This window comes from Dromaius novaehollandiae, chromosome W, assembly GCF_036370855.1.
Source record: "Dromaius novaehollandiae isolate bDroNov1 chromosome W, bDroNov1.hap1, whole genome shotgun sequence".
Lineage (NCBI taxonomy): Eukaryota > Metazoa > Chordata > Aves > Casuariiformes > Dromaiidae > Dromaius > Dromaius novaehollandiae.
The window spans coordinates 60,033,604-60,058,260 of NC_088130.1; the positions used below are offsets into that span (position 1 = coordinate 60,033,604).

Below are 24,657 nucleotides of genomic sequence, written 5' to 3' on the forward strand. Positions count from 1 at the left end.
CGCGGCCCGGAGCCGCCCTCGGGGCTCGCCCCCCACCCGGCTGCCGCCGCTGTCCGGGGTCGGGGCGCGCCAAGGCGCGCGCGGAACCTGCGCGAGCGGCCGCCGCCCCCGAGGGACGCGACGAGCGGCGCACCCGGAAGAGGCGGCCGCTGAGGGCGCTCCGTGCCCGCGTCTCGCTGGTCGCGGCCGGCGCGGAAGCGTTTCCGCGGGGACCCCTTTGGGCGCCGCGCTTCCGGAGGCGGCGGGCAGGCGGACGGGCCGGGCGGCGGCGGAGCGGCGGCGGCGGCGGGATGCTGGCGCGGGCGGGGCGCGAGGCCGGGCGGGGCCTGCTGCAGGTGGGAGCGGGGCGCCGGCGGGGGGCCGCGTCTGGGGGTAGCGAGGGGCTGGGGGGCAGCGCCCGGGGGCGGCGGGGCCGGGAGGGCCTGGGCGGGGAGGCCTTGGTCCCCCCTAAGGGGGGTGCGAAGTGGGGAGGCGGAGGAGGCGCCGGCGCTGGCGTGGGTGTCCAGGCACCTGCCCGCCTGCGGGGTGGCCCTGACGGCCGCACTGCCGTGGAGCACCTGCGGTGCCGGTCTGGCCCCGGTGGAGGCTGGCGCAGGCTGGAGGGGGGCTGTAGCGCGCGAGCAGCAGGGCAGCACGCAGGAAAGGGTGCGTGTGCATATAGCGCTGGGCTCATAGCTGCAGGTCTTCATCCTATTCCTCTTCCTCTCTCCAGTGCTCCCAGCAGCTGAAGCGTGCGGCGTGGCTGGCCCCGGCACCGCAGCGCTGGAACTCGGGCCTGCCCGTGAACATCGGGGTGCTCTTTGTGCCGCAGCAGGAGGCTTGGGTGGTGGAGAGGATGGGCAAGTTCCACCGAATCCTCGAGCCCGTAAGGAGCTGCTTTTCTCCCCTTCTGGATTCAGCAGGTTCCTATAGCTGTAGTGAGATGTGTGCTTTGCACGGGGACTTAGGGGATGGTTGGAGCATCTGTGTTTCTTCTTCCAGATTACAATTCTTGTGATTGCCTGTGGTCTAATTTTCTTTGGTGAATTATTAAAAGCAGTGAGAGACCTAAATCCCCTGTGTGTGTGAAGCATGTTTGCTCTGCCTGAAGTATCTGCAGCATGTAGTGCACTTGAGCTTTTTTTGCACAGCTCTCTCTAGCATGGCTGAGCTCTCTGTGTAGAAAAATCCAGCTTGGCTTCTGGGCTCAGGGATCTAATCCAGGCCTTAACTGCTGCTCTTCTCCTAGGGTTTGAACTTCCTCATCCCTCTGCTGGATCGGATTCGTTATGTGCAGAGTCTCAAGGAAATAGTCATTAATGTCCCAGAGCAGTCTGCCGTTACCCTGGGTAAGGAAAAGCCCCTCTGTCCTGCTCCTTTCCTCCTGCTGTGTGTGGGAAGAGCAAGGGACAGCGCAGGGAAGGGTGGGAATGTCCCAACCTCATACAGTCAGCCCTGTCCTTGGGGACCCAGCTTGACCATACTCACAGCCTCGGGGAACCCTCAGAGGTCCCTTTTGCCCTCTCTGGGCTGCTGCTGCCCCGTCTTGCTGGGTTGAATAGAGCTGGGCAGGAATCCATTTTTCAGATCTCAGATGTTTTCTTGCGTTGAACCAGGAAAAATCTGTCCTCAGTTTTTGTATCTGTAAAAATTTCAAATCTGTTTAATTGATATCTCTGTTTCAATTGCAGTATTAAGGGGTTTTGTTTTCTTTGTTTCTTTAATTTTTTAAGACAACTATAGTATAAGGTGTTTTGATCTGAAAACCTGAGACTTTCTGCACGTAAAAACATCAAAATGAGACATTTTGCATGCAATGTTAGGGTCCTTCTTACAAAGCCTTTCCCATCGGGATATTCAGTTGAGTTGCTCCATCTCTCTATGCTATGTTGCTGATGCCAGGGAGGAAGGGAACGGCCCTGCCCAGCTCTGCTAATTCTGTCAGGGGAGGGGGGCGTTTGCCGTTGCTTTACTTTGCTGCTCCAGCGACAGGATATGCCGTTCTTTCTCGGCAGATAACGTCACCCTGCAGATTGATGGCGTGCTCTATCTGCGGGTCATGGATCCTTACAAGGTACCATCCCTGTCCCGCTAAGTGCCTGAATCTGGAGGCATGAGGCAACTTTCAGGCTCCAGGAGTCTGTGACAGCTCTGGGCATGGTCTGTGTTTGGTGCCTTATCCAGCTGGCTGCCTTGGCACGGACCCTTGGGCACAGCACACCTAGCTCTTTTCTGAGACGTGTGCTTCAGCCCCCATCCAGTTCCCTGGGGTCCCTCTGTGAGAGGGAAGAGGGAAAGGCAGCTCTCGACTCCGAGTTCTGCTTTTCCTTGGGGATGTCTGTGGAGGGTATCTTGTCTTAGCGCTGTTTGCTAATTCTGCCTCTCTCGGGGTCCCTTTCAGCACCCCCACAATTTCTTTTGTTTTTTGTTCCTGCTGTCCAGGCCAGTTACGGGGTTGAGGATCCTGAGTACGCAGTGACCCAGCTGGCCCAGACTACCATGAGATCTGAGCTGGGCAAACTCTCCCTCGACAGAGTCTTCCGGGTGAGCTGGGGAGAGGGATCACGGAGCTGCTGGCTTCTAGCAGCATCTCTCAAATCGCCGCGGGGCCTGTGCAGACAGTCTGATGCACTTAACAGCAAAAGTCCGTTTGCTTGGAGCACTCCTGGCATCCTTTTCGGTCAGCCTATTGGCAAGCCTTTGGGGACAGGTCTTGCTTTGGTTGTTCTGTTTGATGGGAGCTGGTTTTGCCCTGCCCTGCGTTAGTCAGAACAGGCGAAGGATGGTGTGTGCCCAGACCCAGCTGCTCGGCTGTGTCCCTCCTGAGTTAATGACTGCTCCAGGCCCAGTGAAGGGTATGCTGGCTGACCTGGCTCAGGGTGGCTGAAGCCCTTGTGCTGCGTTTGTTGGTTAGAAGCAGGAGCTGTTTGCCCTCCTGGGAGGTGTCTGTATCCAGATGTACACCAGATGTTTGTTTCTCACCAGTTCCAGCTTTGGGCACTGCGTGCCCCAGGAGAAGGTGACCCCTACTCATATGAGATGTGGGAAGAGCTTGGCCCTGCCTTGTGCCTGTGGGACTGGAGTTTTCTGGCTGACCTTGGTCCATGAAGAGAGCTGTCTGACTGTTTCCCTTCTGACCCCTGTCTCACCCCGTGCTCCTCTCTTTCTTCTCCGTCATTTCTTTTGTGCCTCACAGGAGCGCGAGTCCCTCAACGCCAGCATTGTGGATGCCATCAACCAGGCCTCGGACTGCTGGGGCATCCGGTGCCTGCGCTACGAGATTAAGGACATCCATGTACCACCACGCGTTAAGGAATCCATGCAGATGCAGGTTTCGTGGTGTGGGGCAGACTGGAATGAGAGCAAAGCCTCCCCTCCTATGTAACATAGCTGTTCTCCTTCTGGAGTTGGCTGCATTGGACTCTCCTGCTGTGAAGGAAACTGTGGGCACTTTGGCTGCAAACATGTGTCCACTAAGCAGATCATTCCCATTCTTATTTCTGCCGTGGTGGCCCCTGTCTCTCACTCAAAAGCCCTGCCAGCTCACCTTAAAATCCCTGGGGCTCTGAGGGCAGCAAATCCCAGAGCCCTTGAGAAAACCTGGCAGCCAGATCCCAGGGCAGGTGTTGGCCTTCAGCTGCCTGCAGGCTAGCAGGTCAGTGCTTGCTCTTGGAAGCAGTTTCCTGTTGCTGTGAGCTGGTGGTGCCCAGCACCGCTGTGGGAAGCACCCTGCGCTGTCACCATGGGTGTTGGGGGGAAGAGGACACCCAGTACCGTGGCAGTGTGGCATATTGTGGCCTGGGCTCACCACTGCAGTGAGCTGAGCCTGGGAAGATCGAGCCCTTGCTGGGGCTCACTTGATGTTTTGTGGCGGTGTTCTCGTCCCCTGCTCAGCCATGCTTACCTAAGCAGGGGCATGGGAGCGTGTCCTTACTGTGCTTGCCCCATGGATGGGCTGTCCCCACACTGGCCGTGGCAGACAGGCATCCAACCTGCATTTGCAGGTGGAGGCAGAGAGACGGAAGCGGGCGACAGTGCTGGAGTCGGAGGGGACCCGGGAATCTGCTATCAACGTGGCCGAGGGGCAGAAGCAGGCCCAGATCCTGGCATCAGAAGCTGAAAAGGCCGAACGGATCAACAAAGCTGCTGGTAGTGCCTTGGCCTAGAACATGCCGTGAGCGCCAGGGCCTGGGGGGATCTGTAGCTCTCTGTACTGAGGGGGGACGCTCCCTGGGGGCAGATTGTGTCACTGTCTGCATGCTCTGCTGGCTGCCCAGCGAGCCAGGCTCTCCCTCGGCTGCTTTGGCTGATTCCTCCCTGCCGGGGCCCTTGGGCTGTGCTCCGGCTGGTGTTGCTGTCCTGCAGGCTGGGGCAGCAGGAGGTGCATTGCAGGGAGGATCGTTGGGCTGCTGTTAGGGAAGGGGAGACTTTTTGGGCGTGAAGTGGCAGTTCTGATGTGTGCGTTGCTGTGCTTCATTCCAGGAGAAGCCAACGCCATGCTGGTCAAGGCCAGGGCCAAGGCTGAGGCTATTCAGCTCCTGGCAGCTGCTCTGGCGCAGCAGGTGAGCGATGGCTCCTTGGGGCAGCCAAAGCATTGGTGCTAGTGCGGGGGGGGGTGGTGGTGGTGGGGCTTGGACCTGAGGCCGGGGCAGCATCTGGCTTTCGCTGGGATACTCCTCACTAGCTTCCTTGGCAGCAAGGAGCTTTGCAGTCTTGAAAGCTGCTGCCGGAGCCATGGGCACAGACGTGCTCTTGGTTGCTCACCTCCTTGCTGATGAGCCTTCTCTCCCCAGCACGGCAACGCAGCCGCCTCTCTCTCCGTGGCTGAGCAGTACGTGAGCGCCTTCTCCAAGCTTGCCAAAGACTCCAACACAGTCCTGCTGCCAGCCAACACTGGCGACGTCACCAACATGGTCGCGCAGGTCAGTGTGATCAGAGGGACCTTCTCTCCCTTCCCAGCTGTAGCTGGAGCATGAGGGAGGTGAAGGTGATGGCCCAGCAACCCTTGGCTGTTGTGGAGGAGATGGTAGTGCTGGTAAAGGAGAGAGATGGAGAAGAGGAGGAATTTGGCCCAGTGTGTGGGTCTGAGATTAATTAATTTCCCAGCTGTGGGCTGGGACACCTGCTTCACTGCACTCTGGGGCAACAGGAGGGTCTCTGCTGTGGCCGCCCCTGGCTGGGCCTGAGGGCCGGCTCGGGGGCTGGCCTGAGCCTGCTTGTAGCGATAGCAGACAGGACCCTGCCCTCCAACCCAGAATAAGATGGCTGAAATACAACACTGACTTTCTCCCTGTCTCTTTGGGGTGTAAATTTGCTTCTTTCTTGTCCGTCCCTATGCCTCGAGCAGGGCCGAACATGGAACAAGGCTTCAGGTCATCTCCTGAAGGCATCCTTGTGTGCTGGCAGGAGGTGCTCGCAGCAGGACTTTCTTATATTGCAGCAAAGCATGGCAACATCGAGGCCTTGAGCACAGGTCCTTTAGAGGCCGTTGTGGCCCTGCCTGCCCCATGGGGCCGGCATTGTCGCAGTGCTGTTGCGTGTCTTGTCTTGTCCTGCCATGGTCCTGCAGCAAGGACATTTCCTGCTGTCCTGCAGGATGCCCTCCAGAGACAGGCTACCTTCCCTGTGCTGGTAGTGCACAGTTTCTCCTCTCCTCCCTGATGGCTCTTTCATTTCTCCCAGGCCCTGGGCATCTACAGCACGCTGACCAAGCCACAAGCCATGAAGACCCAGGATGAGATACCTCCAGCCCACAAGGACCCCCAGGCCCCAAGCATGGAGATGCTTAAGGTGGAACAGGCGAGCTCCAGCTAGCAGGGCTGGAAGGACACTGGACATATTGCCGTGGCAGCACCCCAAGGGAGGGGGATCTAAGTCCAGGGCCTGCCAGGCTACAGGGGATCCTGTTCTGCTGCTGCTGCCTTCCCCAGTCAGACACTTTTCTTCCTTTTTTGGTTCTTATTTTGTATTTGGATTTAATCATGTAATAAAGGAAATGGTACTGGTGCTGCAGCACATCCTCATGGTACTCGGGAGCGGGACCTGCTGTGTACTGCTGAGGGGCAAGAGGCACAGCCTGAGACTATGTCCATCTTAATCCTGCCGGGTGCTCCAGCGGCTGCCTATGGTGGTGTGATGGTCTACAAGAGGAGCCCTGGGATCTATCTGCGGGGATATGGGCTCCCCATCGTGGCCGGCTGGGTTCCTGCACGTCCTGAAGCTGGCGGTCTTCGTCTGCTCCTTCTCGCAGTGCCTTTAGCTCTTGCAGTTGTCACTCAGAAAACCTGGACAGCCTCAGGAAAGCAGCAGGGGCCGCTTCTGCAGTTAATCCTGAGAAATTATTTTTGTCTCGGGGGTGATCGACCACCTCCAGAGGGGAACAGGGCAGGAATTTGGTTGGATTTGGCCTGGCCAAATGCCAGCCCAGAAGGAGCAGAGAAGACCTCTCAGTAGAGAGGGGCAAGCCAGCGAGCGGCACGAGAGCTGCTGCAGTGAAACAACAGCTCTGGGCTGCGAGCAACTGCTGGGGGACAGGCTTAGCCTGGAACTGGGGTTTGTAGCAGCTGAGAGGGGCTCGGTAGCGGCCGAGCAGGCTGGAAAGGGAGCTGAGGGGAGGTGGGGCTCGGTCGGTGGGGTGGGGGACAGCGCAGCACGGTCCTGGTGGAGCAGGGCCCTGGAGGGGAGGCTCGGAGCGTTTCCCCGGGCCTGTGGCGGGAGCGCACGGTCAGGGCGAGGCGGAGAGAGGCTCCCCGGAGCGTGTGCCCGGCAGTTTGCTCCCAGCGGGCGGGTGAGAGGCGGGCGGGGGGGGGAGAAGCCCCGCGGACCCTGGTGCGCCGGGCTCGGCCGTGCCGCGGCTCTGCCCTGCCACGCGCGGCGTGCGCCCGCCCGCCCGCCAGGGGCCGCTGCCGCCGCGCCGCCGCCGCTCTTGGGCCGCGGCCGCGTGCGGCGCTTCCGGGGGGGGCGGGGGGCGGCTCGCGCCGGGCCGCGGCGGCCGCAGGTAGCGCGGGCGGCGGGTGCGGGGGGGTCGGGGGTCAAAAGGGGCGCAGGGCGGCAGCCGGCAGCCGGCCTCGGGGCGGCGGGGGGGCAGGAGCCGTGTCGGGTGCCCGGGGGGGGGGGGGCTGGGCCGGACAAGGGTTGGGGAGCGGCAGGGGCCTGGGGGCGTCATGGTGTCGAGTGGTGTGTAGGGCTCTGGGGTGCCTGGGGGGTAAAGGGGGTGTCATGGTGCTGGGTGGTGTGGGGGTGCTGGGTGGTGTGTGGGGCTCTGGGGGGGGGCAGGAGGGGTGTCATGGTGCCGAGTGGTGTGTGGGGCTCGGGGGGGTGCTGGGGGGGGCAGGGGGGGTGTCAGGGTGACGGGTGGTGTGTGGGGCTCTGGGGGAGCAGGGGAGATATCATGGTGCCGGGTGGTGTGTGGGACTCTAGGGGGTCCTGGGGGGTAGGAATAGTGTCATGGTGCCGGCTGGTGTCTGGGGGGTGTTGGGGGGTGGGAGGGTTATCATGGTGGTGTGTGGGGCTCTGGGGGGTGCTGGGAGTAGGAGGAGTGTCATGGTGTCGGGTCGGGTCGTGTCTGGGGGGTGCTGGGGGGTGGGAGGGTTATCCTGGTGCCAGGTGGTGTATGGGGCTCTGGGGGTGCTGAGAGGCCTTGAGGAGTATCAGGGCACAGCAGGATGTAGGAGGGGTCAGGGTGCAGGGATGGGGGTGACCTGGTACTGTAGGGGCAGGCGGGGGCGGGCAGCTGGCCCAGGTAGATCGTAGGGAGCTGGATCTACCTGTCCTTCCCCGCAGGATGCAGCGGTGGCCGGTGCTGCTCTTCCTGGCCTGGGTCTGCTTTCTCTTCTTCGCCGGCATTGGGCTCTTCATGAGTGGCTTCCTGCTCACCCGGATTGAGCTCGCCCACAGCAGTTCCTGCTCAGATCCACTCGCACCACCCCCCTGGGACAGGCAGAGCCTCCCGCCGGGCTCCTGCTGGGTGCCCCAGCGCTTCTCGAAGGCCGTGCTGGTCATCATTGACGCCCTCCGGTTCGAGTTTGCCTGGTTCGACCCAGCCAACGTGAGGCCGCTGCCGTATGAGAACAAGCTGAGTTTCTTGCACCACTTAGCGACCTCACAGCCCCGCCATGCCCGTCTCTACCGCTTCCGAGCCGATCCCCCCACCGCTACCATGCAGCGTATCAAGGGCCTCACCACCGGCTCGCTGCCCACTTTCATCGACGTGGGCAGCAACTTTGCCACCTACGCGATCCAGGAGGACAACCTGCTGGCCCAGCTGGTGCAAAACGGTATGTGCGCTGGGGGTGGCGTCCAGCCGGGAGAGGCCATGTGTGAAGCACAGGTCAGCGTTTGTGTGGGACCTTTATTTTTCCCTTTCCCTAGAAATGGGACTATTTGCAACACCTCCACACTTTCAAGTAATTATTTTTTGTCCAGGGGTCCGTGACTGAAGACCACAGCGGTCTCGGTCAGTGTGGTCACGCAGGTGGGGTTTCTCTACTGTGTGCTGGGGGTGAGAGGCAGCTGGGACCTTGGGTAGAATTTCTTCAAAGATGGTGAGAAAACAAGTAATAATGGCTGTACTAATGGGGACTGTTGCAAGGTCACAGCCAGGAATGGCTCTAGGAAGCCGAGGGCGTTGCCAGTCAGTCGTGTTTGCATTCAGGTGAGATGCACAAAGCGGGAGGAGCTGGTGCCAGGTACGCTGTGGAGGTGTCACGCAGGCAGCAGGCCTGCCCAGCCAGCTGCCTGCGGCTGTTAGGGAGCTACCTCATCTCATTTTCTATGTAATTCAGTGCTGCATGCATATGTTTAGAGACTGCAGCTTTAAAGAGCATCTTGTCAGGGTGGGATGATGGAGTAGAGAGAGGGGGACAGGATGCAGTTCTGTGTTACCGAGAGAGATTCCCTTCCAGGGCTCCAGCTGGCACAAATACCAGCAGTGCCTAGGATGGGACGACACTACTGAGCTGTCAGCTCCTCGTGTGTGAGGGTGAGGTGGGCAATTGCAGTAAATCATCAGTGGTGAAAAATGCTAGAAGGAAACCCTGTGCTGTAGCAGCAGCTGTGGAGGAAACGATTCCTGCTCCCAGGCTGGGGAGACGCTCTGAAAGCCCAGAGGGGGTGGCTGGCAATAGGGGAAGCAGAGTGAGGACAGTTGGAAACATCTGTGCTTTTGCCTTCCCTTCTCTGCATTTGAAAAACCACCACTGCTGTGTTTAAAGTTTGAGCCTAGGACTCAAGGCTTCTGCTCAGTCCCCGTCTGTCTGTAGCCATCTTTTGTCTAGTATTTTACAGTGCGATTGTGAGGCTTTTGGGAGCAGAGGGGCTCTTTCTTGCACTGCACTTTCCTAAGTGCTGCAGTGATACAAATAAGTAACTTTTTGGCCTGTTTAATCCATGGGTCTCTCTGCTGAGGGAACATGTAAGAGCTTAATGATAGGTGATGAGGTTGTGGTGTTGGATTTGGTGCTGGGGGGACTTGTAGGCTTAGGAACAGGGTGACTATTCCCCACATTCAGACTTGTTAACAACCAGCTGGAGACTTTAATTTTTGGTCACTTCAGGTGTGGGTTGGAGAACAGCCAGGGCTGCAGCCGCTGTCTTGGATCTGCCCAGACTCTTTGCACTAGTGTGAACGAGAGCATGACTCTGATGGGCTACTTGCTCTGATTAATTCCTTTCTTGCTTCCCCAGGAAGGAGAGTGGTCTTCATGGGAGATGACACTTGGGAAGGACTCTTCCCCAAGAAGTTTTTCCGCTCGTATTTCTTCCCTTCTTTTAATGTGAAGGATCTTCATACTGTGGATGATGGGATCCTGCAGCATCTCTATCCAACTGGTAAGTAACTCTTCTTCAGGGGCCAGCTGAACTTTTATGTTATGCTGGCGTCCTAGTGCAAGTTTGGGGTAGAACTGAAGAGTTGTTTTTTTTTTCTTCTGGAATGGCAGTGGGCAGTTGCACCTGCTTGTGGCTGTAGCCCATGGACTACAGTGCTCTAGCTGGATTTCCACAGATAAGCCAGCTTTCGGGACGACAAACCATTTCTCTAAATGCCTTTCCTCCGTTTGGGAGAGGGCACAGCTTGCTGGGACTCGTCCACAGTTTAGACTTCTATAGCTGTCCTAGATACTGCTAGGTCGGAGCAGGAAGGGCATCTCTTTCTTTAACCTTAACCTTGAATGGGCTATTTGATCTGTGGCTGCCTGGGCAGGCCCACTGCATTCTGGGAAATGTTCACCTGGAGCAGCTACTGGAGTGGGAGGCCAGGGCCCAGCACTGCTCTCAGCAGGATATTCGGGGCTCCCAATCTTGGGGAGAGAGTGAAGTGTGATAGGACTGAGGGGAATGCACCTTGTTTAATCTGTATATAAATCTAAGTAAATGAAGATTGTGATGGTCTTTCATGAGGAAAGTGGGTTCTGCCTTGTGGGAGAGCTGCAATTAGTCATTTAACTGCAAATATGTTGGTTCTCATGTATTGAGATCCTGGAGCAGACAGGAAGGGCCAGGAGTAACTTTATAGCTGTGGACGGCCCTGGTGCACCAGGCCCTTGTCTTGGGCAGGACACAGAGGGGCATGTTGATGAGTCTGACCTGAAATGTCTCTGGGAAAGGGCTGAGGTTCTGCGTTCTCCTTTTCCTGAGCCTCTCCTTGGTTTAGCTCAGGTTATGTCATTCTGAGTTAGAGGTTTTTCAAGGTACTTGGGTAACTTTGGGGCATTCCTCTCCTGAGGGGTGGTGAATGAAAAACATGGATATTGGCTTGCTTGCTGGGTATCTAGCTCCCCACGGCATTGCACCAGGGCACCTACGGACCACTCGAGTGCCTCCATCGCAGACCTGCACTGGCCTGCTTGACAGCTGGGATTTATGAGGGCACAAGGGGAAGAAATGGCAGTTTCCAGAGGCAACCAGAAAGCTCTGGCAGAGGGAGCCAGCAGTAGGGCATGTGTCCAAATCCCAGGTTAGCGTCTGATAAGGCTCCTCTTGTTCTACAGTGGATAGTGGTGAATGGGACTTGCTGATTGCTCACTTCCTCGGTGTGGACCACTGTGGGCACAAACATGGACCTGACCATCCTGAAATGGCTAAGAAGCTCACCCAGATGAATGAGATGCTCAGGTGATTGGCGTGGCTGTGGGGGTTTGCCAGCTCGCCTCTTCCTTCACCCAGACTGGGGGGTTTTCCTAAAGCGTTTACAGACACAGAGGGCCACAGAGAACACTCTTACTATGCCGGTTACCACAGAGAACGGCTCTGACCAGCAGCAGCTGGAACCCCAGCTGTGCCACAGGACAGTGTCAGTGCATGAATGTTCACGGGGGAATGGCAAATCCCAAATAAGATCAGCCTGAAACTTGTTCCTGCTGGAGACATCCCTTCTGAATTGTATTTTGTGTAGCTCCCTAAATGGCAAATAATAGCTACCATTTGTAGTGGATCTAGGCAAGAAAAATCTGCTCTGTCTCAGAGCTCTGGCTTTTCAGTTTGTTTCTGAAGCATATATTGCCCTGGGTCTTGGGCGTTCATTCTTGCTAGCTGCATCCACAAGGGCTTTTGTCATTTTGAGTGGGGAAAAAAGGTTGATTCCTGGTTCAGTTGTTAAGGCTCTGCATCAGCACTTAGTTTTGCTCAGCTCTTTGTGTAGGCTTCACCTCCGTGGTGCATGCAGGCTTGGTGGAGATAATGTCCTCTCCCACCTGTGCAACCCAGGCAGAGGGTTGGGGTTGATCCTTCCTTATCCTGGTGACAGGTCCTTGGTAGATCATCTGGGAAATGACACCCTGCTTCTGGTGGCTGGAGACCATGGCATGACGGAGACTGGAGACCATGGTGGGGACAGCGAGAAAGAAGTGAATGCAGCACTGTTTGTGTACAGCAAAACACCCCTATTTGGCACTGGCCCTGCTGAGGTGAGAAAATGTTGATCCTTAGGAGATTTTAGGTCACTGCCTGAGGTGACCTCCAGGGAGAAAACTGCATCCTGGGGTTACTGAGAGTAACAATTTGATCAGGGTTGTTCAGATTGAGAGGGCCAGGGAATCTGTCACCCTTCCAGAGAGAACGGGGGAAAGTCTGACGCAGGATGCAGATAGTGTAAGTTTAAAGACAGGAATACGATTTGTATCGATTTGTGTCAAACAAAATCCCACTTAGTTATTAGGAAAAAAATATGATTGCAAAAACAAATTGCAGGTGGGATAGAAGTAGGTTCTGTTGGGCCGTTTGACTTCTTTAGTGAATCTTCACCACTTGGCTTGCTGCAGGTCTGAGTGAGTGACAGGGCAGACAGCTCTCCTCAGGCCTCCAGCAAGGGGCTGGGATGGGGATGGGGCTTTACCTTCAACCTTAGGGGGCAGGTGAGTGACCTGGATGTGGGGCCAGTGTTTGGGCCCCATATTCAGGCCCTTCAGCTGTGCTAAAGCAGGGCCGGGTGAGCTACCAGACAGCCTGGGTCAGATGTAGGGACCTGCAGTCCCCAGAAGGCATGCTCCCCTTGCAGGGCACTCAGGGAGGAGTGAGGTGTGCCTATGGTTTCCCCTGTATTTTTGCCCCTTCCTGGCTTCCCTGGCATCTCCTCTGGACAGGGCTGCCTTCCCCACCACTGGGCCTTTCATGGGGCAGTGCCAGCTGCAGGGCATCCTGCCAGATCCAGGCTGGCGGAGGGCCTGGCAGAGCAGGGGTTTGGTGCCCCATGTGTGTGCCCAGCTAGCTGTGCCCTCGCCCTCTGGCCTGAGTGAAAAGCCACGTTTCTGAGCTCTTTCCAAGTTCCCAATTCCTCCCCTGTCTGTCCAGGAGCCAGAGACTGTTCCCCAGGTGAACCTGGTGCCCACAGTGGCCTTGCTGCTGGGTGTGCCCATTCCCTACAGTAACATCGGGGAGGTGATGGCTGAACTGTTTCCTGGGAACGGCGACGCTCCGTCTGCAGCCTTGCAGCAGCTTTCGGTCTATCACGTCAATGCCAAGCAGGTATGGTTGGGATCTTCTTAGCTGTTTTCTTGTTGTGTGGGTGGGCAGCAGATGGGCGAGACCTGCTGACAGTCATGGGGTAGTGCTAAGGGCTGAGCCATGGGGTCCTGGCTGTTTTGGGAATTCGCTGCCAACTGTTTCTCATGTAGGAGCTCTTAGACAAGCTCTTTGACACTGATTGATGGCAATGTTAGGCAGTATCTACTGCAGGCCTCCTTATTGAACTAGAGGGCAAGAGGAGTTGCTTTTCGAGTGTGCACCTCTTCTGTTTGGTGGGGGTGGGACAGTTATCTTCATGGGAAACTTAATTTGAAGAGTTACTGCCTTGTGGGGTTTGCTCCAGTAGAAGGCAGCATTGTTTCCGAAAAGAGATATGGGAGATCCAGTTTAGTACTTGGTGATGAGCTGCGCTTTAGGAAATCACTGGCCTGGAAGCTGGTGTGTGTTTCTGGATAAGGATTGGTCCCAGATGGTCAGAGGTGGATTTGGTTATTTGGGAAGGCTAGTTCCTCAAAGCTGAGGAAGACTAGGGGCAAGTTTCATTAATGGGGATTCAAGAGTACAGTGGATGTTTTGATGCTTCTTCAATTTTGGAGGAGAAATGGTTTTAGCTAGAAAGCTATTCTAATTCAGTGACGAAAGGAAAACAGCAATGAAGGATTAAATAAAACAAACACCATGTAATAAGAGAGAATAAATTGGGATGATAGAGAAGGATGAGTTTACACCAAGTGCTGCAAAATGCAGAACCCCCATAGTTGAATGATGGCTGGCTGGCTGGCAGGGCCAAGATTTTGAGCAATTGAGAATATACCAGGCATAAAAGAAGCCCAAGCAATGGAACAAGGCCACGTGCTGGGGCAGGTCTGCATATTTTTATGAAGACCTGTCTGGTGCGGCTCCTGGTTTGTCACAGGAGCAGATTTGCTGCACATGTATTGTGTTACACAGCCTGTTTCTCAGGTAAGACCCTGCTTGTCTTTGAGAGACCCCTGGATTGCTGGAAGCACGCTCCTGGCCCAAAAATAACTCCTCCAGCCCCCAGTGAGCTCCCTGGTGTACCTGTAGGCTTTTGAAGGAAGAAGCAAACCAGCGTAGGCCCTATTTTGGGTCCAGTAGCCTGGATACAACCCATGATGTGTAGGTTGGACACCGTTGGTGCAAGTCAGTGAAGAGCTGGAGACCGTATGATTGCTAGTGGGAAGGCAGAAGTGTTCAGCATCTCCGTTGTGTATTTATAGAGGAGAAGGGTGCTTTGTCATTTAAAGATGATAGTGTACTTTCCTGTCCATTAGTCACCACAAATATTGATCATCATTTGTTAGGAGTTAACGTTATCCAGTCCTAAGTATTTGAATGTTTGCACTTAGTTGTCTGAGGAGGTTTCTGGCTTGATCACGTTGGTTTTGAACAAGGTTTAGTAGGGAGCTCCTGCAAGCCTGGGAGAAAGCTAGTGGGTATGTTTGCTGTTGTGGGCACGGGCAGGCTGATTCTGCCTGTGCTCTGAGGCGACTGGAAGCCACTTGAATGTATCAGTGTGCTTCTGGGCTTGCGCTGATATGCATTGCTGGATGTTTGTGTGGGTGCAGTGCCCTGGTAGTGCCCTCTACAACTTTGGGATCATAGCTGACTCTATTCCTGCTGGCTTGACGTGGAGGCAGAATGAGCTTTCCTCAGCTTATGGGACAGTGGGTTAATGTACCCATATTCAAAAATAGGGAACAGTTTGGCTTGATCGGTTAAAAGCTGTTTAATTTTCTGTCTGTCCTCAAAAAAATAAGGGAAGAGCTGACAGAGGGTTCAGATTAACAGCTAGTAATGACTTGAACTTCTTAGGGATGTTTGCCTTCTTGTTACCCAAGACTCTGCATAAAAAACCCTTATCAATGTATCCCATTAATGGAAGTGCACCTAGCAAGTTAAGAACTGGGTAGCTGAGAGGTGTGGATGTATTTGTCAGGACGGATATGTCACTTTAGAGGTGTGTTGCTTTAGCCAAATGACTGTGCTTCCTGCTTGTCACCCCTCGTATTTGGGTGCCCAGCCCCAGGCGATACTGCCAAGGGTAGGTCTACCCCGGCAGGGGTTGGCGGATCAGGGCTGTTTCCATTCTGAAGGGCTGTGTAGGGAAGACGGCAGTGAAATTACTTTCCCAGCAGTCCCAGTGCTGCCGTCTGACCCTGTGTCCTCTCTCCTGTAGGTGGACCGATTCCTGCACTCCTACTCACTGGTGGCTCAGGACCTGCCGGCAGAGCAGCTCCAGCGCCTGCAGGAGCTCTTCTCCGGCGCTATGGAGGAGCACACTCAGCTCTTGGCCCAGATGGAAGAGGCAACGCTGGTGTCTCCGGAGCTGGAGTCCAGGCTGGGAAGCCTAATCGGTCGCTTCCAGCTCTACCTGCGGGAGGCACGGGCTGTGTGCACCCAGAGCTGGGCCCGCTTCCACCCACTGCGTATGGTGGCAGGCTGCACCCTCATCGCCGCTTCCTGCTTGCTCTGCTATGTGACCTCGGAGCTGGCCACAGCGTCAGACTCTTTCTATCGCAGCTGCCTCCTGTACCCACTGCTTTGGGGCCTGGTGGTGGCTGTTCTGCTTGGGCTGGCCTGTACGTTCATCCAGGAGGGGCTGGATCTTCTCCTGGTGTCGTCGTGGGCAGCTGCAGTTTCTCAGGTGGCCTTCTTCTGGCGCTGGTGGGGCCGGCAGCCCAAGCGAACCCGTTTGGCAAGCAGCCAGCCGCCCTTGGCCAGCGTTGGCCTGAGGCAGCGGCTGCGAGCGTGGCTGGGGCTGGCCTTCCCCATGGGTATTCTCCTCTTCCGCTGTGGAGCCATGTTCTCTGATAGCTTTGTGGTGGCTGAGGCCCGGGTTGCCCCGTTCCTGCTGGCCTCACTGGTGGTGTTGCTGGTAGGGAAACTCCATTGGGATGGTCGCTTGACTGTGCCAGAAGGCCCCAAGCAGCAGCTTCTCGGCTTTTCCTCTTACCGCAAAGAGAGTTGGTACCTGTTGTACCTTGTGGCTGTGCTTCTGGTCTGTGCGCGCCTCTCCGTTTTTTTCCACCAGTGCCGTGAGGAAATCCCCCAGTGCCGGCCCTCTCTTTTCCTTGCCCCACTTGCCAGCCTGAGGAACACACGGGCCAAGAACCTCTTCTACCTCCTGTGCGTGGCCTCACTTGTCGGGCTGGTCTGTGTGGTGCGGTGCTGGCTGCGGCACTACGGCAACCTGAACAGCTCGGACCCCCTTGTGCTCTTTGTGCGCTGGGGTTTCCCACTGGTTGTCATCTGCATTGCCTGCTACTGGGCCGTCGCCTCCAGTGCCGAGGACTCACTCGGCAAGCTGCAGGAGCTGGTGCAGGTGGCACTTGTTGCCTTTCCATGGGCTGTCTACGGGCTGGTGTCTGTGGGGCTGCTGCTCTTGCTGTGCAATCCCATGACAGTGTTTGCAAAGGACACACGGGAGTCGGCAGGACCCATTGTCACCCCCTACCTAGGGGTTCCCAGCTCTGAAGTTGACATCCTCCACGTCATCCCTCAGATCTACAGGAGGATGCAGGAGTCTCTGAAGAGCCGCCTGGAGCGAGGCAGCTGCAAGGCCACAGTTGCAGCCTACGGGCTGGGCAGTGTGTACTCAGCGGCGTTGGTCATAGCACTTACCCTGCTGGGCTTCCTCTTGCTGCTTCTGCACAGTGAGCGGATGAGTCTTGCCTTCCTACTCCTTTTCCTGGAGGCCTTTGTGCTGCTGCATGTCCATGCCCATGCCAGAAGCCTTGCTGGAGATGCTGGTGAGTTGGAGCTCAGCAAAGCATCCTCTGGATGTGCGTCAGGCTGTGGCCTGGGCTTTGTCTTCAGTGGCCTCTTATTTCCACTGGGAGAGGCAGGGCCCAATCTCTGCTCCCAAGGAATGGGGGTGCACTTATCTTCACTCCTGTTTACAAGAGCTGCTTACATTCCCTAAAGATGCAGGTGCAGCAGGGTTGCAACACCGTAGGAGGAGGAGGAGTCCATTGTGTCAGGGAAGGGGATTCTTCACCCATCCCTGCTTCCCAGGGTGTGAGCAGCCACCAAAACCCATCGCTGCTGGCAGAGCCCCGGGAGCAGGGCAGAGCGTGGAGTGGATGCCTGGCCACTTGCCATTCCCTGTACTGGGAGCCTGACTAGTTTCTGTCTCTCAGAAGAGAGACTGTGGGAAGGGAACCTGGAAGGAAACACAATATGCTTTTTTGGACTGTGGATCTCTGTGGTTCCTCAATGCTGATCTCTCTTTCTCTCTCTCTGTCTCTTTCTCTCTCAGAGCTTTTTGCGGTGCCCTGGCATGCAGTCATCTCCTGGCTTCTTGCTGCTTCGCAGTTCTTCTATTCCACAGGCCACCAGCCCATCTTCCCCGCCATCCATTGGAACGCAGCATTTGTGGGCTTCCACCTCGACCACAGCACAAACCTCCTGCCCGCTGTCCTGGTGGGCGCCAACACGTTCGCCTCCCATATCCTCTTTGCAGGTAAATCAATTTCTTCCTGGGCCACTAAGCCTAAGCAGGCATGGCTCCCTGCTTTGTCTTGTCTGGAGGCCTGCAGGCTTTGCCCAAGGTGATGGAGGCTCTAGCACCACCTGAACAGCAGCATCTTCGCTGTCCTTTTCTGGGGCCACAGAGCTGCCTGTGGCCCGCAGGCTCCGTGAAGTTGTGCCTGACAAGCAAACTGGAGCTGGGGTATATGCTTCCTGCACGCCCAGGGCTCAATGGCAGAGCCTGGGCTGCTCCTCACCTCTGGGCTCCCAGTAACTTCCTGTGCCTTTGTCCTCGAGGTAGTCGGCTGCCCTCTGCTCCTGCTTTGGCCCTTTGTGTGTGAGACTCCCAGCTCACAGAGGAGGAAGCCCAAGAAGGAGCCCCGGGAGGAGCTGCAGGAAGAGGAGCAGCACATGATGGAGATGAGGCTGCGGGAGTCGCCAGAGAGGTTCTCTGCTGCTCTGCTGCAACTGGGGCTGAAGTACCTCTTCGGCCTCGGGATGCAGGTATGGGCAGAGGCAGATGGCTGCAGGGAGGGCTGTCCAAGAGGAAAACGGTGTGTTGTCAGAGCCCCAGGGAGTCAGCCAGAGCAGAGACGGGCCCAGGGCTGTTACGTCTGGGTGCAGGTGGAAGGTCAGCAGCACAGGTCCTCTTCTCAGCAGTGCCTTTGCTCTTTGCTTTGGGAAAGGTGCCAGCATGGAAGTAGCCGTACAGATTAGGCTGCTTTTCATATCTGTCTTTGCAGAGTGGGAGCATCTGTTCAGAAGCTGCAGGGTTGTAATCCTGCTTCCCGTCTTCTTTACCATGTATATCCATTTACACTGGCTCTCCTTCTCATCTAATCCCATGTTGTGGAGATGAAGGGAGCTAAACAGCGGAAAACTTATCCCATGAAAGAAGTGAATAGCTTTCTGGGGTTTAGCCCATCAATAAGCTCTCTGATCAGACCATAACCAGTGCAAGGGAAGGGGCAAGCCCTTAAAGCAAGAGAGCAGCAATGCCCCTCTCAGTGAGCTGTTAGGTCAGCTTAGCCACAGTGTGAGCCCTCCTCTGTGTTGTCCTGGACTGGCCCTTTCCTTGGAGGGCCTGTCTGTACCACAGACTGTTTGTCTTTCCTGGTTTGAGGCTATGATGGAACAGAATCCTCTTTGGGATGCATATTTCTGATGTGTACTGTACTCGTCCCTCACGTGTACACAGCTTAGTACCAGTTTCAGATGTGCATCCATTGCCCAGGAGGTCTCTCCAGAGTCATTTGTAACTTGATTTTCCTTGTCTCCCCCACAGCTTCTGGCCTGTGTTTGTGCAGCTGCGATCCTCAGGAGGCACCTCATGGTCTGGAAGGTCTTTGCCCCAAAGTAAGTCCCAGGAGTTCTTCTGATGCTGGATTAGGGCTCTTATTCCCAAGCTCTCAATTAGTGTGTGTAGACAGTAAGGTCAGAGGAGCATCATCATTCTTGTATGACTTCCTACTTAGCAGAGGCTACAGGACTGTCCTGAATTAATTCCAGTTTCTAGTCGAGAAGCTGGTCTTGAACTACAGCATAGAAATTTCTCCTAGTCTTGATTTCTGAGGACATGCAGTGCCTACCATGCACCTGGTAAGCTGTCCGAGTGGGAATAGCCATAGTGCCGTGGGATTCCCAGACTGGCCAGAACAGTCCTGTCAGGCAGGGGCAGTGGGTGGGAGAATGTTCAAGGCGGGGAGCCAAATGTAGAGCTACCAGACCAGAAATGAGATGTTAGTAGGCATGGGCTAGTAGGAGCATGGGAAATCCTTGCTAGGACTAGTCTAAAAGTTTCCAAATCCCTCCTAGGTGCCTTAGGTCTTGGACCTAAGGACCTCCTTAGATCTTCCTGAATGGTCTCTAGACCACCAAGGAACTTGAGGCCTGCTTGGCTTCCAGGTTGCAGTTAGCATCCACTGCTGAGGGGTGAATGTAATCAGATTTTAGGATCTGGGATGCTACCAGCCTCTTGCTGTCAGGAAAGCCAGTCTGCTGGGAGTGAGGGTAACAGCTTGTCCTTGCAGGAATACTGGCTGTGGTACCTCACTGTGTCTGCTGTGCCCACAGGTTCCTCTTTGAAGCGCTGGGCTTCGTGGTGAGCAGCATCTGCCTCCTGCTGGGGATCTCCCTGGTGATGCGTGTGGACTGTGCAGTCAGCACCTGGTTCAGCCAACTTCAGCTCAGGTAGCATTGGAGATGTGGGGAACCTGACCTGCTCATCGACCAAGGCTGTGGTTGTCTCCCTGCCTCTCAGGGCCTGGAGGGATCCTAGAGCCACCAGCAATGAGTGCCTGTCGACAGCAGTCAGGGATTATCCCCAGTTCCCAGCCTCAGCACTGCACAAAAGGACTGGTGCCAGCTGTTCCCTGCTCTTTGCAGTGCTCTTCAGGGAGCGTGTTTCTCAGCAGTTGGGTTAGAGCTCTTGCTGGGCATTTGTTAACAACAGAGGAGTCTGCTGCAGGAGGCCAAGAAGCAAGAGTCCTGAAGTGCTCCTCTGGAGAACCGCCAGCCAGGGGCCTTGCTGCTACTTTCCTGACAACTCTGCCCACTGTGCAGCTGGTAGGCTTCAGCGACCAGCACTGCCTGGGATGTTACCTTGCCTGTGCCAAGACAGGGACCTGCTGGAAGGGGCGCCTGCTGAGGAGGGGAGGGAAGGGAGGAGAGGGGAGGCTACAACCCAGCCTTGTCCCTGGGTCCTGCAGCCACCACCTCTTCTCTCTTCCTTTCGCGCTTAGTTTTCACGGTCAAATCAAAGTGCACATGATCATGTGTACCCTAGTTCATGGGGTCTCGGTGGCAGCTGCTCTGCTCCAGCTGTAGTCAGTTGGTTGCTCTGTGGTAACCCATGTTTGCTACCATTTTCTTGGTCTTTCTCAACCCTGCTGAAGGGCCCTCTTGGGGCAAGGGGTCCAGGCTGGGCTGTCTTACAGAGTCTGAAACAGGCTCAGCTTGTTGGAAGGGTGACAGCAGGGAGAACTGTGTCTGTGACTGAGAACCTCTGCATGGGTGGGCTTGGCCTGTTGGCTATCTGCACAGACTGAGCTGTAGCAGCCAGGGCTCCTGGTCTCTTCCTGAGGTTGTCTTGTGGGATGCTGGCTGTTGATTGGGATCGGTTGAATTGCAGCAGGATGTAGTGATGGAGCGTTTGACCCATTCCCATATTGGCTTATGTCAGCAGGAAAGGGGAATCTGGAATAGCTGTCCTAACTCTGCAGGAATAGGTTTGGTGTAGGCATTGGTGCAGCATTGCCTGGGGACAGCTGCTTGAAAGCCCGCAGGAGGGGAGAACTTTTCTGCAAGGTGGCCTAACCCATTGGTGTATGTGCCTGGGGTTACGTCACTTTGAAGGGATCCCTGGCATTACAGATTATAGCATTTATGATCCAACGTATGGTGCTTGTCTCCCTCTTGATCTTGGTGTTCTGCATGGGACTCTGTGCTGCAAGTGAGCTATCATAATTCTGCTCTTGATTGCTTGCAGTTGGGAGGGGTTGTATTCCTTTCTTTATGCGCAGAGGTAGAGGATGGTGACCACAGTGCTTGGCCACATTCCAGTCAAATTGCCCCTGCAGTTTCGATGGGAGTTGGGATTCTTTACTCCCTGCCCTGAACCACTGTGTGGCATTACTTGGTGCTATGAAACTTTTCATCTCTTTCCCTGGTGAAGGGCAAATTACCTGCACTGTGTGTTGGGGCCACTCTCTGCTCTGACAGACTCAAGCACTGTATGCTTAGGATTGCTGCTTTGATTTTTGTTCCCAGTCTTTGTTTGATTTTTGACTCATGGACCGTGACTGCCCCTGTTTGAGTTCCTCGTTGCAGATTGGTAGCGTAAGTCCAGGCTCTTCCTTGCCTCTGTCCTGAAGAGTCTTGGGAAAAGCTGTGGAAAATGTCTCTTGAAGGCAGGTTTATTTCTGTATTTAGCCCCTGTGGGAGGGTAACACTAGCCCAGGTGTTAGGGTGCAATTCCAGGGAGGCTTAAACTGATCAAATCTTGGGCTTCCATTGCTTGGCCACCTCCTGACCTGCTGGCTGTGCTCTCCCACCACTGCCTTGCATCTCCCCTGCCCTGTGGGCCTCTCTCGCTTAATTTAGCTGACAAAACTAGGGATTAGTTTGTAGCTGGCTTAACTCCCTCAGCTGGCTCACTGCCCGGTTTCATGAACACCAGTGCTGGTGTAAGGAAGTGGGTAGGAGCGTATAGTTGGGAGCTGTGGTGTGAAAGAACGTGGCAGCCCACACTTAGATTGGCTTAAGCAATCCTGCCTTTAAAATGGGTTACATGCTCTATTTTGGGTCTCCCTAGTGACGAGATGGATCTCAGGTACTGAGTGGGGCAATGCTGATGAGTGAGGGGTGCACTTGCATGTAGAGAAGGAAAGGGATGGAGGCAGCAGCTACCTAGTGAATTTTGATTTAACATGAAAAGTCTAGGTAACACGTTGCCAACCCTCAAGGCTGTGGCCGAAGTAGGTCTTGTTGTAACCTCACAACCTGGTCAGGAGCTTGCTGCTTGAATGTATTTGTGCTGGCAGAAATCCTTATGATCGCTAATACTGTGATGCTGGCCCGTAACATTGCTGCTGCTGCCACCCAGGCCCCTGGGTCTTGTTCTCTCCCATCTCTAGGATTAGTTCCTCTTTCCATGGCTGTTGTCATGCTGACGAGCCTTCCTGCACCCTTTATGTGTGGTCAGAGCACTCGGCCAGCATGTGGGCATCCTCTTACCGGGTCTCCCTTCTCCCCCTGGAGACATGGCCCCTCCACGTTCCTGGCCGGGCTGTGGGCTTACAGCCCAGGGAGGCTGGGGCAGAGCAGAGAACAGAGCTCGAGCTCTGTAAAAACACACACACATCTCACCAGAGACTTAGTAGGCAGTGTTGAGTTCCCGCTGCAGAATGTAAATTCTGACTTTTGAAGTCAAAATTAGCACTTTTTTTTTTAGCCATTTTCTGTTCTAGTAGATCTGAGCGCAGATTGAAAAGCTGCAGGCTTCTTTGGGGGACTTCAGACACATCGTTCTGCCTACTGATGCCTAAGTCTCCTCTCCAGAAATATGGTAATCTCGTTCCCTCAGTGCCATCATGGGAGTCTAGGGATGCAGGTTCTTACTTCAGCTCATTTGTTACCACTGCAGTCATGCCAAGGAGACAGGACTGGCTACTCATTGGGCTAGCTGCTCTGCCAAGGGAGCCTAGCTGCTACACCAAAGAATTTAGATCCAAGAAGACAAACTGTCCAAGGGCTGGAGATGCTCTTGCTTTCTTTCTTTCATTGACATTTTTAGTCTTTAGCAGCCATCCCTGAACTGCCCTCAAGCTGGCCATTTGACTGCTATTCTGAATGTGCCGGGGATGACAGAGTTAATGTTTGTCATGCCTCCAAGGTCATCAAGCCTTGGACATGCTGTGGATATGAAAATAGAAGTGGCTGTGCTTGTTGATTTTAAAACCCTGAGAAGTGTACAGTGGAAGGTGCTCCTTGGGCCAAACCAGCTCTTGGTCTTCTTAGCAAACTTGGGTTGCGGAGGAGAAGGTTCTGCCATGCATCCCCCCATTCAGGTTGTCACCAGAACCTGCTGGTTCTCCCTTGGTGCTGACCCACCCTGGTGAGAGCTGCACACTCCAGTGCAGTCCTGGCCTCCCTTCCCTCCCTGCTAGCAGCCACCTCCCCAGAGCAGGCGCCCACCTGGAGCAGGGTCGTGCTGCTCCCCGAGCAAATCCAGGCTGGATGCCCTTGGAGGTGGGTGGAGAGGGCGCTATTAGAGTAGGCCAGGACTCTTGGATAGGATCCAGCCTCTCATGCTTCTCTCTTGGTGACACCCTCAGTGTGCTCAGGGGAGACATTTCCATCCTGCGCTCCTCGACAGCTGCCGCTGCTCTCACTCCTGCGAGCGTTGTGTGTGCACCCCTCAGCAGTGGCTCCCACCCATCACTGAGGAGAGCCTTGTGTGTCTACGCAGGAGGAAAACTTCCCTGGGTTCCTTCCCTGTCCTTCCCTGGTGCCAGGCCAGGAGCGGGACAGTATATACCATGGTCCTGGCGTGGGGGAGCAGTGGAATCGTTTGTCTAGCTTGCACTGCCTGGAAAATGTCAACAGAAACCCACCACCACTGTGAAAGGTTGGGGCTCTTTGGAGCCTGTTCCTGCCCTGACGCTCAGGCAGCTGCCTGGCATGGGGCTGGCGTGGAGCTGCTGCCTGTGAGGCAGTGCCAAGGGATGACACCGCTTCAGACAAGTCAAACTCGGTGTGTCTCAGTTCCCAGCAATTAGCATCTGTTTGCATGTCCTTTTCTTCATCCTATCTCTGTTTACTCTTCCCTGAATGTTTGATTTATTTACTCCAAGGAATAGTCCTGCTCTTAGCATACATGTCTCCCCTTTCTCTTGGGGAGCAGCTTGGGCAGCGGTCAGGGACGAGGTGTGGGCTTGGGAGAGCTGCTCTCTCTTCCTACGGCCAACTTGACTCCCTGCCTGGATTAGAGTAAAATTGTTTTTTATTTTATCAACCTCTCTGTGCCTCAGTACCCCATTTGGGAAAAAAGGGGGAAGGACCCAGCTCCTGAAAGCAATTTGAGAGCTGTGCATGCAAAGTGCTATAAAGGTGCTAAGCTCTCCTGGGTATTGCTACGTATCCGGTTAATGCTTTCATTCCTCCATCAGCAATTAAACCCAGAAGATGGAAGTGATTTTTGAGTCTCTGCTGGCAAGTAGAGCCTTTCTTTTCCTTAAAAATGAATAAATAAATGAATACTGGTCAAGCTGGCAGCACTCGTTCATCTGACGGCTTCGCCTCCAGGCTGCTGCTGCTGTCCTCTTGGCCCTGCGGGGCGAGCGCTTTGAAGCAGGGACGGGGAAGCTGGAAGTCGGCGCCTTGTTTTCCGCTCCGCGTCTGAGCCGCTGTCATCCTGTGCAAGTTGTTCACCTCTTGTGCCTCGGTTTGCTGTGCGCAGCGTTGGGATAACACTAACCTACCTCACAGGGCTGTTGTGAGGCTGAGCTATACGTAATACGCATGAAGCACCTACAGAAAGGTTGATGAGTTTTTTTATTATTATTATTAAATCGTAATTTAATAGGTAGTGGGGAAGATTTGCTTCTTTGTGTTGAGCCTAGCTGCGCGCTGCTGCTGCCTGCGAGGCTGCGGTTCCGTGCTTGCTTGCCTGGACCAAAGGAAGGACGAATACATAAGGTTGGAGGGTGGCGCGAAGCCCTGTGC

At 55.3% G+C, this 24,657-nt stretch overlaps 2 protein-coding genes across 4 annotated transcripts; both read left to right on the forward strand.

The window, feature by feature from the left end:
• The first annotated feature begins 179 nt into the window (after positions 1–179).
• Positions 180–5,985, forward strand: LOC112988021 (stomatin-like protein 2, mitochondrial). Of its 2 annotated transcripts, XM_064499667.1 has the most exons (10): positions 183–335; positions 713–865; positions 1,229–1,328; positions 1,995–2,053; positions 2,422–2,523; positions 3,176–3,310; positions 3,984–4,128; positions 4,462–4,541; positions 4,773–4,901; positions 5,662–5,985. In XM_064499667.1, exons 1-10 carry the CDS (start codon positions 291–293, stop codon positions 5,791–5,793), a joined length of 1,080 nt encoding a protein of 359 aa, XP_064355737.1. In that variant the 5' UTR covers positions 183–290; the 3' UTR covers positions 5,794–5,985. The 2 variants fall into 2 exon arrangements, with proteins under 2 accessions (XP_064355738.1, XP_064355737.1); XM_064499668.1 differs by lacking the exons at positions 1,229–1,328; positions 1,995–2,053 and having other exon boundaries at positions 180–335.
• Positions 5,986–6,912: 927 nt separating this feature from the next.
• On the forward strand, positions 6,913–24,520 carry LOC112988022 (GPI ethanolamine phosphate transferase 3). 2 transcript variants are annotated; one of them, XM_064500575.1, is made up of 11 exons: positions 6,913–6,976; positions 7,762–8,255; positions 9,664–9,807; positions 10,968–11,091; positions 11,723–11,882; positions 12,766–12,939; positions 15,140–16,712; positions 17,222–17,425; positions 17,735–17,937; positions 18,719–18,789; positions 19,507–24,520. In XM_064500575.1, the coding sequence occupies exons 2-11, from the start codon at positions 7,763–7,765 to the stop codon at positions 19,625–19,627; spliced, it is 3,267 nt and encodes a 1,088-aa protein (XP_064356645.1). In that variant the 5' UTR covers positions 6,913–6,976; position 7,762; the 3' UTR covers positions 19,628–24,520. The 2 variants fall into 2 exon arrangements, with proteins under 2 accessions (XP_064356645.1, XP_064356646.1); XM_064500576.1 differs by lacking the exons at positions 18,719–18,789; positions 19,507–24,520 and having other exon boundaries at positions 17,731–17,917.
• The last annotated feature ends 137 nt before the right edge of the window (positions 24,521–24,657 follow it).